Source organism: Centruroides sculpturatus, unplaced genomic scaffold (assembly GCF_000671375.1).
Source record: "Centruroides sculpturatus isolate CEXI.00-Female unplaced genomic scaffold, Cexi_2.0 scaffold82, whole genome shotgun sequence".
In the NCBI taxonomy this organism is placed as follows: domain Eukaryota; kingdom Metazoa; phylum Arthropoda; class Arachnida; order Scorpiones; family Buthidae; genus Centruroides; species Centruroides sculpturatus.
The window spans coordinates 699,710-711,199 of NW_019384498.1; the positions used below are offsets into that span (position 1 = coordinate 699,710).

The 11,490-nt window shown below is 34.1% G+C and overlaps 1 protein-coding gene across 1 annotated transcript in view; it reads left to right on the forward strand.

Annotated features, from left to right (window-relative positions):
- The first annotated feature begins 6,301 nt into the window (after positions 1 to 6,301).
- Positions 6,302 to 11,490, forward strand: part of LOC111621990 (sodium channel protein 60E-like) — a 150,910-nt gene continuing 145,721 nt past the window's right edge. The window contains exons 1-3 of the mRNA XM_023364281.1: positions 6,302 to 6,759; positions 6,835 to 6,962; positions 7,847 to 7,927. Of these exons, the coding sequence (XP_023220049.1) occupies positions 6,415 to 6,759; positions 6,835 to 6,962; positions 7,847 to 7,927 (554 nt within the window). The 5' untranslated portion in view covers positions 6,302 to 6,414. The remainder of the gene's footprint in view (positions 6,760 to 6,834; positions 6,963 to 7,846; positions 7,928 to 11,490) is intronic.

Genomic DNA, 11,490 nt, shown 5'->3' on the forward strand with positions numbered 1-11,490 from the left:
CACAGCCTACAATAAGAACAGCCTAGTCATTTGCTCTAAAAACGTGTGTCGATGCCTGAGGCGGTTTGCACATTTTGTTCACTAGGAGCGCTGATGACCGGACTATTCAATCAAGTGATCAATACTAATACTATTGCAAAGATGTGCTTGTTATGATAGTATTTTCGAAATTTTAAATTTTTAAAATCTATATATCCAGATATTGTTCAGTTTTAAAAAATTCGTTTTAAAATGGTTCATTGCTCTGCGATTTTGTACATCAAATAAATCGAAAAAAGATGAAATAGTAAATCTTTATCACAGAAAATAATAAAAGTGGCACCTCTATAAATTTTTGTATTATTTTGATAATTACTGTATATGCTATATTTAAAGAAGAAGACTAAATATAATAGATTAATTTTGGTAATACAAATTTGAATTGATTTTATATGTTAATTCATTAGGAACCAAGAGATAAATATCAGCTTATATTTTAATAAATATATAATTCAGTTGTACAAATTTTGTTTTATGCTAACATAGGAAACTTTAGGAAGTGTGAGAATTTTTTTAAAGTTATTTAGTTTATTATATTTAAAAACAGTCATGGCCACAAGGATCAAAATATTTCATGATGCACCAGTTATGGCCACAGGGGTGGCCAAAAATGATGTACTAGTTTTGGCCACCATGTGGATTCTTTCCATATGCATTATTAGGGCATTATACTTATATTAGGATTGTACTTTTTTCCAGTCAAATAAAAATAAATAGTTTTATAAGTAAGCTATACAACAATTTGCTGTGGCAGTAATATTTTTTCTATAAGTTAAGTCTGCTATGGATAAAATAATATCGATGATATAAAATAGACTCGGTGGATATAAAACTACAAAATATTTTTTCTTGGTCATTTCACTAGTATAAAAGCTAGAATAATATTCAGAGGCTATTGACTATACAAGGTCTGTTCAAAAAGTATCGGACCTTATTTTTTTCCGCGTAAACCAATGATGCGAGAGAGGCCTCCTTCGGTGGAGTTGTGGAGGGGACAGTCATGCACAGACCTGAATTTTTTCCCGCCTGCAGAAAGCGTCAGTCGTTGGCAATCGGCGTATGAGTGAGGTCATGTAGTGCGCTCTCGTCAGATTTCACTAAGCTGGAAAATGACTGAACAACGTGAGCAGCGATATTACATAAATTTTGGCAAAAACCTTGGCGATACCCGAGTGTAAACCATTCACAAGATTCAGCAGGCTTTCGGGGACGATCCTCGAGGCCAAAAAAAGCGCGGCAGGTCCGTAGCAATATCAAAGGTCATGTTGACAGTTTTTTCGACTCTCGTGGGGTGGTGTGTCGTGAGTACGCACCACAAGGCCAAACCATCCCAAAGGAGTACTACCAGGAGGTCCTTCGTCGTCTTTCCGATACAGTGCGATGCCAACGATGGGATCTGTGGTCGATCAAAACTTGGCAGCTCCATCTTGATAACGCATCCGCCCATTCTGCGCATCTGATTCGGGCTTTCGTCGCCAAACACAATACTCCTGTGGTTTGTCACGCTCCGTACTCTCTCCACATGGCTCCGTGTGACCTTTGGCTATTTCTCAAGCTGTAAATGCCGCTAAAAGGAACCCAAATTTAGTCGAGAGAAGACAACATGCGAAATGCGACGGACCGGCTGATAACCATTCCAAAAGATGCGTTCCAGCAGTGTTTCCAGCAATGGCAGGAACGCTGGGAGAAGTGTATACATTACCAAGGAAACTACTTTGAAGGGGATGAGGGTTTTGTACCTCAAAGTCAATAAATTTATTTTTGCGACCAAAGGTCCGATACTTTTTGAACAGACCTTGTATATCATTCTTTATGTTAATTATATCAAAAAATATTCTCGAAAAATAGTTTTAATAATTTTACTTGCATTAGCCACAACTGGTACAGGCATGATGAAAAATGGTGATTTTTGTAATATTTAAAAAAATTTAAATTTTGTTTATAAAATGTTAAAATTAATAAAAATTAATGTAATAAGGTAAAGAGAACATGTTTTTGCATTATTTTTACTATGTTTCGTTGGTTTAAAAAATTGTAAGAATATGAAAATATTTTTTAAAGTTGAAAATTGTCTTAATGTGGCCAGAAAAAGGTACAGTACATCTACCCTATTAATTGTTATTGCATTTAACCGTTTAGATAATTATTGATAATACCTTGTATGTCTATTGTTTTAGATAGATCTGCAGAAATCCGGGCAAAATCTTAATTTAAAAAAATCAATAATTTGCTATATCCTAAGTTTGAATTACTGTTTTGTGTTACGAATATATGATAGCATGTAGCTAGGATAACTTAATCGGTGTGTGTTGTTATGGTCCGTTGTGTGGCTCCATCTTGCGAGAGAAAATATTTTCGTTTGGACACAACACTACAATGGGATTTCCACCATTTGACTAGGCTGTTCTTATTGTAGGCTGTGGTATATACGAACTTCCAAAACCGGAAGTTCGTATATACTTAATCCGTGCCTCCTACCGGTTTTGGAAGTATACGAACTTCCAAAACCGGAAGTTCGTATACTTCGATAAGCCTGGACTACACATTATCTGAAAACAAACTCAGAAACAACTGAAATATATAGAGTTTTCGTTTTAACTTGACTCCACTAGAAATGAACCATCTGTTGATCAGTTCTATAATTGTCGTAGAGTCAAACATGGACGACGCTACGGATTTTGCCATGATTTCTCTGCATTTATTAATTAATTAACAATGAAATTGTTAATCTTTGAATTATTTACATTTTTGTCGTACAGACATCTGTATTTTCTAACTTCGACGAAGAATTACAAATCTATTTGTTTCCTCATCGTTTTCGCTACACTTTCTGCCATTATAACAATCAAACTACACGTGACTAAGCGTCACAAATCCTTGCGTTTTTATTGGTTGCAGTACGACAGAAGCGTGGAACGAAAACGGAAAAGTTAAATAATTTTTAACTCTGCTTTCAGTCTTGTTTCTGTCCAACTGAACATTACAAAACTGAAAGTTTCGTCAGTTTGGCTTTCAGTTTTACGATTACGTCGCGGATTCCGGTAATGTGGAGTCCAGGCTTAAGTCGACACAATAAGACTTTTAGAAGAACGTCTTTTGAAATTTTTTATTTTTTGAGAAATTTAAATTTACATATTTTTCTCTACTTTATAGCGCTCTCTAACGACGAGTAATATCATTACGATACATACAAAACTATTTCTAGATTTTCCAGTGTGCAGAAATCTGTAAAGATAACATTTTGTAACAAAAATAAATCTGTCCTGGGATTTTTTTTAAATTGCTAAATTGAAAACATGGTAACTCCTGAGTAAAATCTTAGTCCCGAAGTATTAGGAATATAGAGAATTTCGAATCAGTGTATAAAGACAGATTTAGAATTAAGATATTTTATAAGAATTATATTCAGTTTATTACTTTGTTAAAATTTTTGCCAGTAGTAAATCATGCTGTGTGTAAATAAGCAAAGCGAACGTAAATAGAAATTAATTGATTTACAGAAATCCAATAGATATTTAAGGTTTGGAATGCACATTATCTAAGAAGTATGTGAACGTAACTGCCGAGTTTCGTAGCAATTGGTCGAATGGCCTAGGAATGTATAGCGAACAAACCTTCATCTTCATTTATTATATATATATATATATATATAAGATAATACAATCGTTAAATATTCTTGATTCCACCAACATTCCAAACACCATTGTCAAACTTCTAGTAAGTATTTTTCATATAAATATAGTGGAAATCGTAGAAATTTAGTATTGTGTATGCCCCTAATTAAAAAATCCGTGAGCGATGGCCGAGAGATTTTTGAAGAAACATGTAGCAAGTACTGTACTTCAAATGTTTTTAGTGACAAGAGGACTGAAAAGATTAATACCAACGAAGGTACAAATCCAGGCACTGGTGCTGTTTAAAATATTGAAAAAAAAAAAAGTTTAACCCTTTACCTTAATGATCAGTTTGAATTTAATAATAGAAAGAATATTACTTATCTGATCTTTTTTCGTGTTTTGTATTTTCAATAAATTGTTTTTGGTGTTTCTATTTTGTATTATCTATAATCATTAAAAATTGTCAGCGTTCCAACATTTTTTACTTGGTGAAAAGGGTTCCGCGATAAAAATAAGTTGGGAACTGTCGCGTTAGACTAAAGGATGTGATGCTAAAATAGTTTTAAATATATTAACTACAGTACTTGCTTTTTTACTATAATCTATTACAGTTTTAATTTGGTATTTAATCAGTGCCATAACTAGNTTGCAGATATTTTATGTCGTGTCACATAGAAGTACTGGAAAACTTCTAGTAAGTATTTTTCATATAAATATAGTGGAAATCGTAGAAATTTAGTATTGTGTATGCCCCTAATTAAAAAATCCGTGAGCGATGGCCGAGAGATTTTTGAAGAAACATGTAGCAAGTACTGTACTTCAAATGTTTTTAGTGACAAGAGGACTGAAAAGATTAATACCAACGAAGGTACAAATCCAGGCACTGGTGCTGTTTAAAATATTGAAAAAAAAAAAAGTTTAACCCTTTACCTTAATGATCAGTTTGAATTTAATAATAGAAAGAATATTACTTATCTGATCTTTTTTCGTGTTTTGTATTTTCAATAAATTGTTTTTGGTGTTTCTATTTTGTATTATCTATAATCATTAAAAATTGTCAGCGTTCCAACATTTTTTACTTGGTGAAAAGGGTTCCGCGATAAAAATAAGTTGGGAACTGTCGCGTTAGACTAAAGGATGTGATGCTAAAATAGTTTTAAATATATTAACTACAGTACTTGCTTTTTTACTATAATCTATTACAGTTTTAATTTGGTATTTAATCAGTGCCATAACTAGCTTTTTATGTGCCTTATGAAAGATTATATTTTTTGCTCCCCTCTTGGAAAAATGGGGGGCCAAATCGTGCGCGCTACGAACAAACATATTTCTGAAGTAAAATTTTCCCCAAGAACATGTAAAGTAAGTCTCTAAGAAAAAAAAATACACGTTTTTAAATTCAAGATTTAAAAACTTCGATTTTTCTTTTGAAATAAAATTTAATAGAATAAAATTTATAATAAATAGAATTTATACGGAATTCTTTAGTAAAGAAACTAACTGCAACAGAGAACGCTGCAAGAGAAGCAGTAATGGTAGTTTAATAGAAAAGGATAAAGTTGTAATTTTTCTTTGTTAAATAAAAATTTACTTTGTCGTTAGAAAATTCTGGTATCAACTAACAAATAATTATGAATTCTAATTAAATATATATATACTGTATATTTAAAATCTCAAAACTAATTTTATCATTAGCAAAAAACTCTTGGAACATTTTTATTTAATCCAAATCCTGAATAATTTCACCGTTCCATGAAAAGCCATATTCACGAAAGTTTATAAAATGAACACGTTAGGGTACGTTCTACGTGGTGGTGTCCAGCGACCGCGAGCGTAAACGCGCTTCCAAGCAGAGCGAACAAACTGATTCAAGCAAATGTGCGTGTTCGGACTCCGGAGTAATCGCGTTTAGCGTGCAGCGTCATCGACATGGAGAAAACCCGGAAAACTCCATGCTGCCAGCCCGTCCGTGCGAGGCAGCAAACCACGACCGAACTCTTAGTGTTCAGGGGGTCTAGTCCACTCAAAGTTCGGGGACGAAGACCGCTCGGCCACTGGTGGGCCCACGCTCGGAGTTCGGTCGTGGGTTCGCGCCTCGCTCGGACGGGTTGGCCACGTGGAGTTTTCCCTGTTTTTCCATGTCTGTAACGCTTGAATAGGGCCAATTTCCCTTAAAAGACCTCCCGGAAGGCATTATTTCCCCGCGCGCGTATGGCCATTCCATCTATAAGGCCGGCTAATCGGATGCATGCATCCATATTCTCGAAACAAAAACACAGGCGATGTATTTCGGAGAAAGAGGCAACAGTGCTATGAATCCGGATAGAAGAATAGGATAAATTGCACCAGCATCATTAAAATCAAATATTTTTCTATGAACCAGTGAAATTTTTCGCGAACCGGCAGTTGAAAAACATCTCCCTAGAGCGATAAGCTACCATTTTAACCTCTCGGCCACCCGTGACAGATGATCATCGAATAAAATATCGATATTTTCTTCCGCTATGTCTTTCATCGATATCTTTCAATATCGTATCCTTAGTTGTTGACATATTCGCCAGTAATGGGCTAAACTGAAGTCGGCATTCTAGTTGAAAATATTATTTAGAATAAAGTTGGAGTATTTCTTGAAAGATGTTATTCATTTATTTATATAGTTTAAATACTTCAACTTTTAACTAATATAAAAGTTAAAACATAACTTAAATGAATATGTTTCGACGAATGAATTTATGGCAAATTTCCAATTCTAGTAGTTATGTACAGTATTTGTGATTCAACTCGGCGGGAGATATCTAAATATAAACATTTTCTTGTCTCGTTCGGCACCATCCAGCACATGGAACCTATTAGACGTCGAACATTTCTAGAAACAATTTCTTACATTCGTTTACCTAATAATGTTCGTCTTCAACCTTACACAAAAGAATCATTTGACAAACAAACTAAAAGAAGACAAAAAGCTTTGCGTGAATTTTCATTCATACCCGAAAGAAAAACTTCCCTTCCAGAATGCGAAGAACTTTGCATTCTTCCTCATTCAATACCTTCGCAACTGATGGGTATCCCGTTGGAAGAAGTCGATAAAGCAGGTTTAGAAAAGGTGAAACTTTTATAACAGATGTGCTTATTTTCTTTATTTAAATTTTATTTACAAACAAAAATATTAAAATTGCAGATATTTTATGTCGTGTCACATAGAAGTACTAGATGCTATTTGTATAGATTTAATGCAGATCCATCATTGTTTTATTTTTTCCCATGGAATCCAGTTCGTCGTTTTTGCATAACATTTTTTACACACAGGTATATATATGTTTTTATGATTTCAGCATTAATAATTGATATAATAATAATCATTAGTTTTTAATGATTAATTTAAATACATGTATTTTAGAATGATTGATGATATACTGCATATAACAGCGGTCCCTAACTTGTGTTTCCTGAACTTTAGAGTTCCACTGATGAAATCTAAAACTCCATAATAAAATAAATTTTTGAGCTTTAATTAATAGTGTAAAATATGTATAAAAAATTTATTTAAATACAGTTTCAAAAATTATTAATATTTCATAAGAAAAGGTGACCTATGCACAGTCTGCTTGGCTCACATTTGTGGAAAATGAAATCCATTGAGTCTAATGATGAGAATATTTGATTCTTTCCCATTATTTTATAAATGCAAAGAATCAAATACAAGTGTTCTTTCCTACAGGAGAAACTATTTCCCAGGAAGTGGCAATATTGAAATACTTGAGCATTCATTTTACATTTTCCAAAAGAAAATAAAAAAAAAAATGCATTTGATTCTCATAATATCTGCTGACAAAATTACCTTTGAATTAATATTGTTTGCTTTTTCATTATTAATCTGTTTTTTTTTAATATATGATAAATAAATTATTCTTGATGTTTAGGTTTGTTATTTTCTTTATAATCAGTAAAAATTGTCAGGTTTTGAAACTTTTTATCAAGGTGAAAAGATTTCCATGATTAAAGTAAGTTGGAAATCATTGGTATATGTAAAATATATTCAAATCATTAGTAAAATAATTTTAATATTTACATAAATAGTTTAATAATTCATTGCACACTATATATCTATATCTTTCTTATTTCATTACCTAATTATTATTTCAAAGAAAATAAAAATATTTTATGAATTTATTTATTTTTTTATCTTTCAGATATTTTGATTATTTTGTTGTGACTATAATTTTAATAAATTGCATTTTTCTTGCATTGAGTCATCCTATTGAAGAAACAGAGTAAGTTACTTAAATTATTTTTCTATATATGTTATACATGTACTGTATATACCATGCAGGAAAGGAACATGACTTTTAAAAGTAAAAATACACCAATTGTTTGTACTCCAGCATGGAAATTTTAAAGACAAGTGTTTTTGGCTATATTTATGAATATAGCCAAAGACAAAGATCTATTCTTCTTCAATTACTTGAAGAAGAATAGATCTTCTTCAAGTAAGAGATCTAATTTATTTATGAATATAGCCAAAGACTTACTTTGACTTATATTTATGAATATAGCCAAAGACAAAGATCTATTCTTCTTCAAGTAATTGAAGAAGAATAGATCTTCTTCAAGTAAGAGATCTATTCTATAAATTGAATAAATTACAAAAAAATTTTAAAAAACAGAACATTTCATATATGCTCTGACACAGGTTAAAATTCACCGTTCCATGAAAAGCCATATTCACGAAAGTTTATAAAATGAACACGTTAGGGTACGTTCTACGTGGTGGTGTCCAGCGACCGCGAGCGTAAACGCGCTTCCAAGCAGAGCGAACAAACTGATTCAAGCAAATGTGCGTGTTCGGACTCCGGAGTAATCGCGTTTAGCGTGCAGCGTCATCGACATGGAGAAAACCCGGAAAACTCCATGCTGCCAGCCCGTCCGTGCGAGGCAGCAAACCACGACCGAACTCTTAGTGTTCAGGGGGTCTAGTCCACTCAAAGTTCGGGGACGAAGACCGCTCGGCCACTGGTGGGCCCACGCTCGGAGTTCGGTCGTGGGTTCGCGCCTCGCTCGGACGGGTTGGCCACGTGGAGTTTTCCCTGTTTTTCCATGTCTGTAACGCTTGAATAGGGCCAATTTCCCTTAAAAGACCTCCCGGAAGGCATTATTTCCCCGCGCGCGTATGGCCATTCCATCTATAAGGCCGGCTAATCGGATGCATGCATCCATATTCTCGAAACAAAAACACAGGCGATGTATTTCNTTAGGTTTTACGTACGCTTCTATTAAACGTTCTATAGATCTTACTCCAAACCCTAACTCCTTTGCAACTTTTTTGATCCTACACAACTCATTCATGGTGTCTATTACATTTGAGCAATAGAGAAACGCTCTTCTGATTAGCGCTCTAAATGCGGACAGCTTATAAACTGTTGGGTCATTAGAATTTGCCGGAATATACATAGGATCATGCGTGGGCTTAATGTAGATCTTTGTACATAAAGCTCCATTCTTAAATTCAATGCTGACGTCCAGGAAGTGCAGCTCCTTGTTACTAATTTGCTCCAGGTTAAGTTTTAAGCCATATATTTATTACACAAAACTAACGTTTTGTGTAATAAATATATGTTTCTCAGCAAATAGGGTGTGTTGGATGTATCTAATATTTTGCATAAGAGGCTGAGTCGGATTAAGTGGTTTATAGAAAAATATTATAAACTGAACATAAACAAGAAAGAAGATATTCATTCATTCATTCATTCATGGGTGTTCTGTCCTAGGACAGGTCCGTGGAAAGCAGTCAAATTATAGAATTCTCCTTCTCCAACATTCTCTATTTCGGGCTTCCTCTTTTATTTCTTTATAAGTTTTGCCTAGTAAAACATCATTTATCAATACTTTTCTTTTTCTTCCTCTTTGTTTCCTTGCATCAATTTTTCCTTCTAATGCCACTCGCATTAATCCTTCTCCTTGCAATATATGACCTAGCCTGTTAGTTTTTCTTCTTTGTATTGTTTTTAAAAGAGATCACTGTTCCTGGACCAAATTTAAAACATCTTCATTCTTAACCTTTTCTGTCCACTTGATTTTTTCCATTCTTCACCATAACCACATTTCATATGCTTCAAGGTAGTTTGTTTCCTTTTTCCTTAAGGTCCAAGTCTCTGCTCCATATAAAGTTATGCTCCAGAAGATATACCTCAAACAAATTGTAATATTTTATATATATGATTGGTGTGTTTTTACTGTTGATAAACAGTTTCGGCATTTGTGTGAGTTTAAACATGACTTTTGAATAACAACCTAAAATTTTTGTGAAATTGATATATATGTTACCGCTAAAGCTCGAAAGTTGTTAATTTGTACATTACCTAGCTAATCTACAGATTAACTAGGGTGATCCATTAAAGTTGCTAAAATTGTTCTATTTCTCAAATTACCTAAGTAATGTGCAGATTATCTAAGTAATCTGCAAATTACCTACTAGACACTCGGTAAAGTGAAAATAAGATCTTTGCTGGAACAACAGCAACGTTTCTGTATGCTTAAATTAACATAATGTTCTTAATTTAATTTTCGATATCTAAAGAATCAAGTTAATACAATCAAACAATCAACAAATTAGTTGATAGAATCAATCATCAACCAATTAAAAAACATACAAAAAATCAAACGGCTTAAAATAATAATCCATGAAAACCTTTCTGTACAAGTGTTATGTTCTTAACTACTCCACAAACACTTTCGACCTCCACCGAGGTCTGCTTCAGGTGGTGACTGACCGTGTTTCTTCCTGATCGTCGTAACGACGTCACCAGAGATGTAAATAATTGTGCGCGTCGGGTTTCACCCCTCCGACTGTCCCTGTTCAAATTCCTCAAACAAATACCTCCACGCCTGCACGATTGTTTCACCATCTTTGTTGTTGATGCAGGTTGATACGACAAAGATGGTGAAATGATCACGCAGACTGGAGGTATTTGTTCGAGAAATTTGAACAGGGACAGTCGGACGGGTGAAACCCAACGCGCACGATTATTTACATCTCTGGCGACGTCGTTACGACGGTCAGGAAGAAACACGGTTAGTCACCACCTGAAGCAGAGCTCACTGGAGGTTGAAAGCATTTGTGGAGTAGTTAAGAACATAACACTTGTACAGAAAGGTTTTCGTGGATTATTACTACTCAACGAAGTGTTAAGTTGTTGGAAGTCATTTTTGGTTTAAAATATTAATACAATTAGGGAAATTATTATATAGATAACCACCTATGGAATTTCGGGACTTTGAGTATCTATCTGAACTGAGGGGACCGAGACGACTTCAATGATACCCTACTTTTGGACAGGAGACGAAAAATAATAAAGTTATCATACTTTTTCTGGTGATTGCATGATATAATTGTGCAGTTAATGTTACCTATGGTGAGTAAAATGGTGGCTTGTCTCTGATTCCAGCAAACAGAAGAAAGGAAACAGTGGGGGATGCACGTTCTAACCTAACCTAACCTATTCTAATAAATTACCACAATTATTACCACCCAAATTATTAGAATAGGTTATGTTAGGTTAGGTTTGAACGTGCATCCCCACTGTTTCCTTTCTTCTCTTTGCTGGAATCAGAGACGAGCCGCCATTTTACCCACCATAGGTAACATTAACTGCACAATTATATCACGCGATCACCAGAAAAAGTATGATAACTTTATTATTTTTCGTCTCCGGTCCAAAAGTAGGGTATCGTTGAAGTCGTCTCGGTCCCCTCAGTTCAGATAGATACTCAAAGTCCCGAAATTCCATAGGTGGTTATCTATATAATAATTTCCCTAATTGTATTAATATTTTAAACC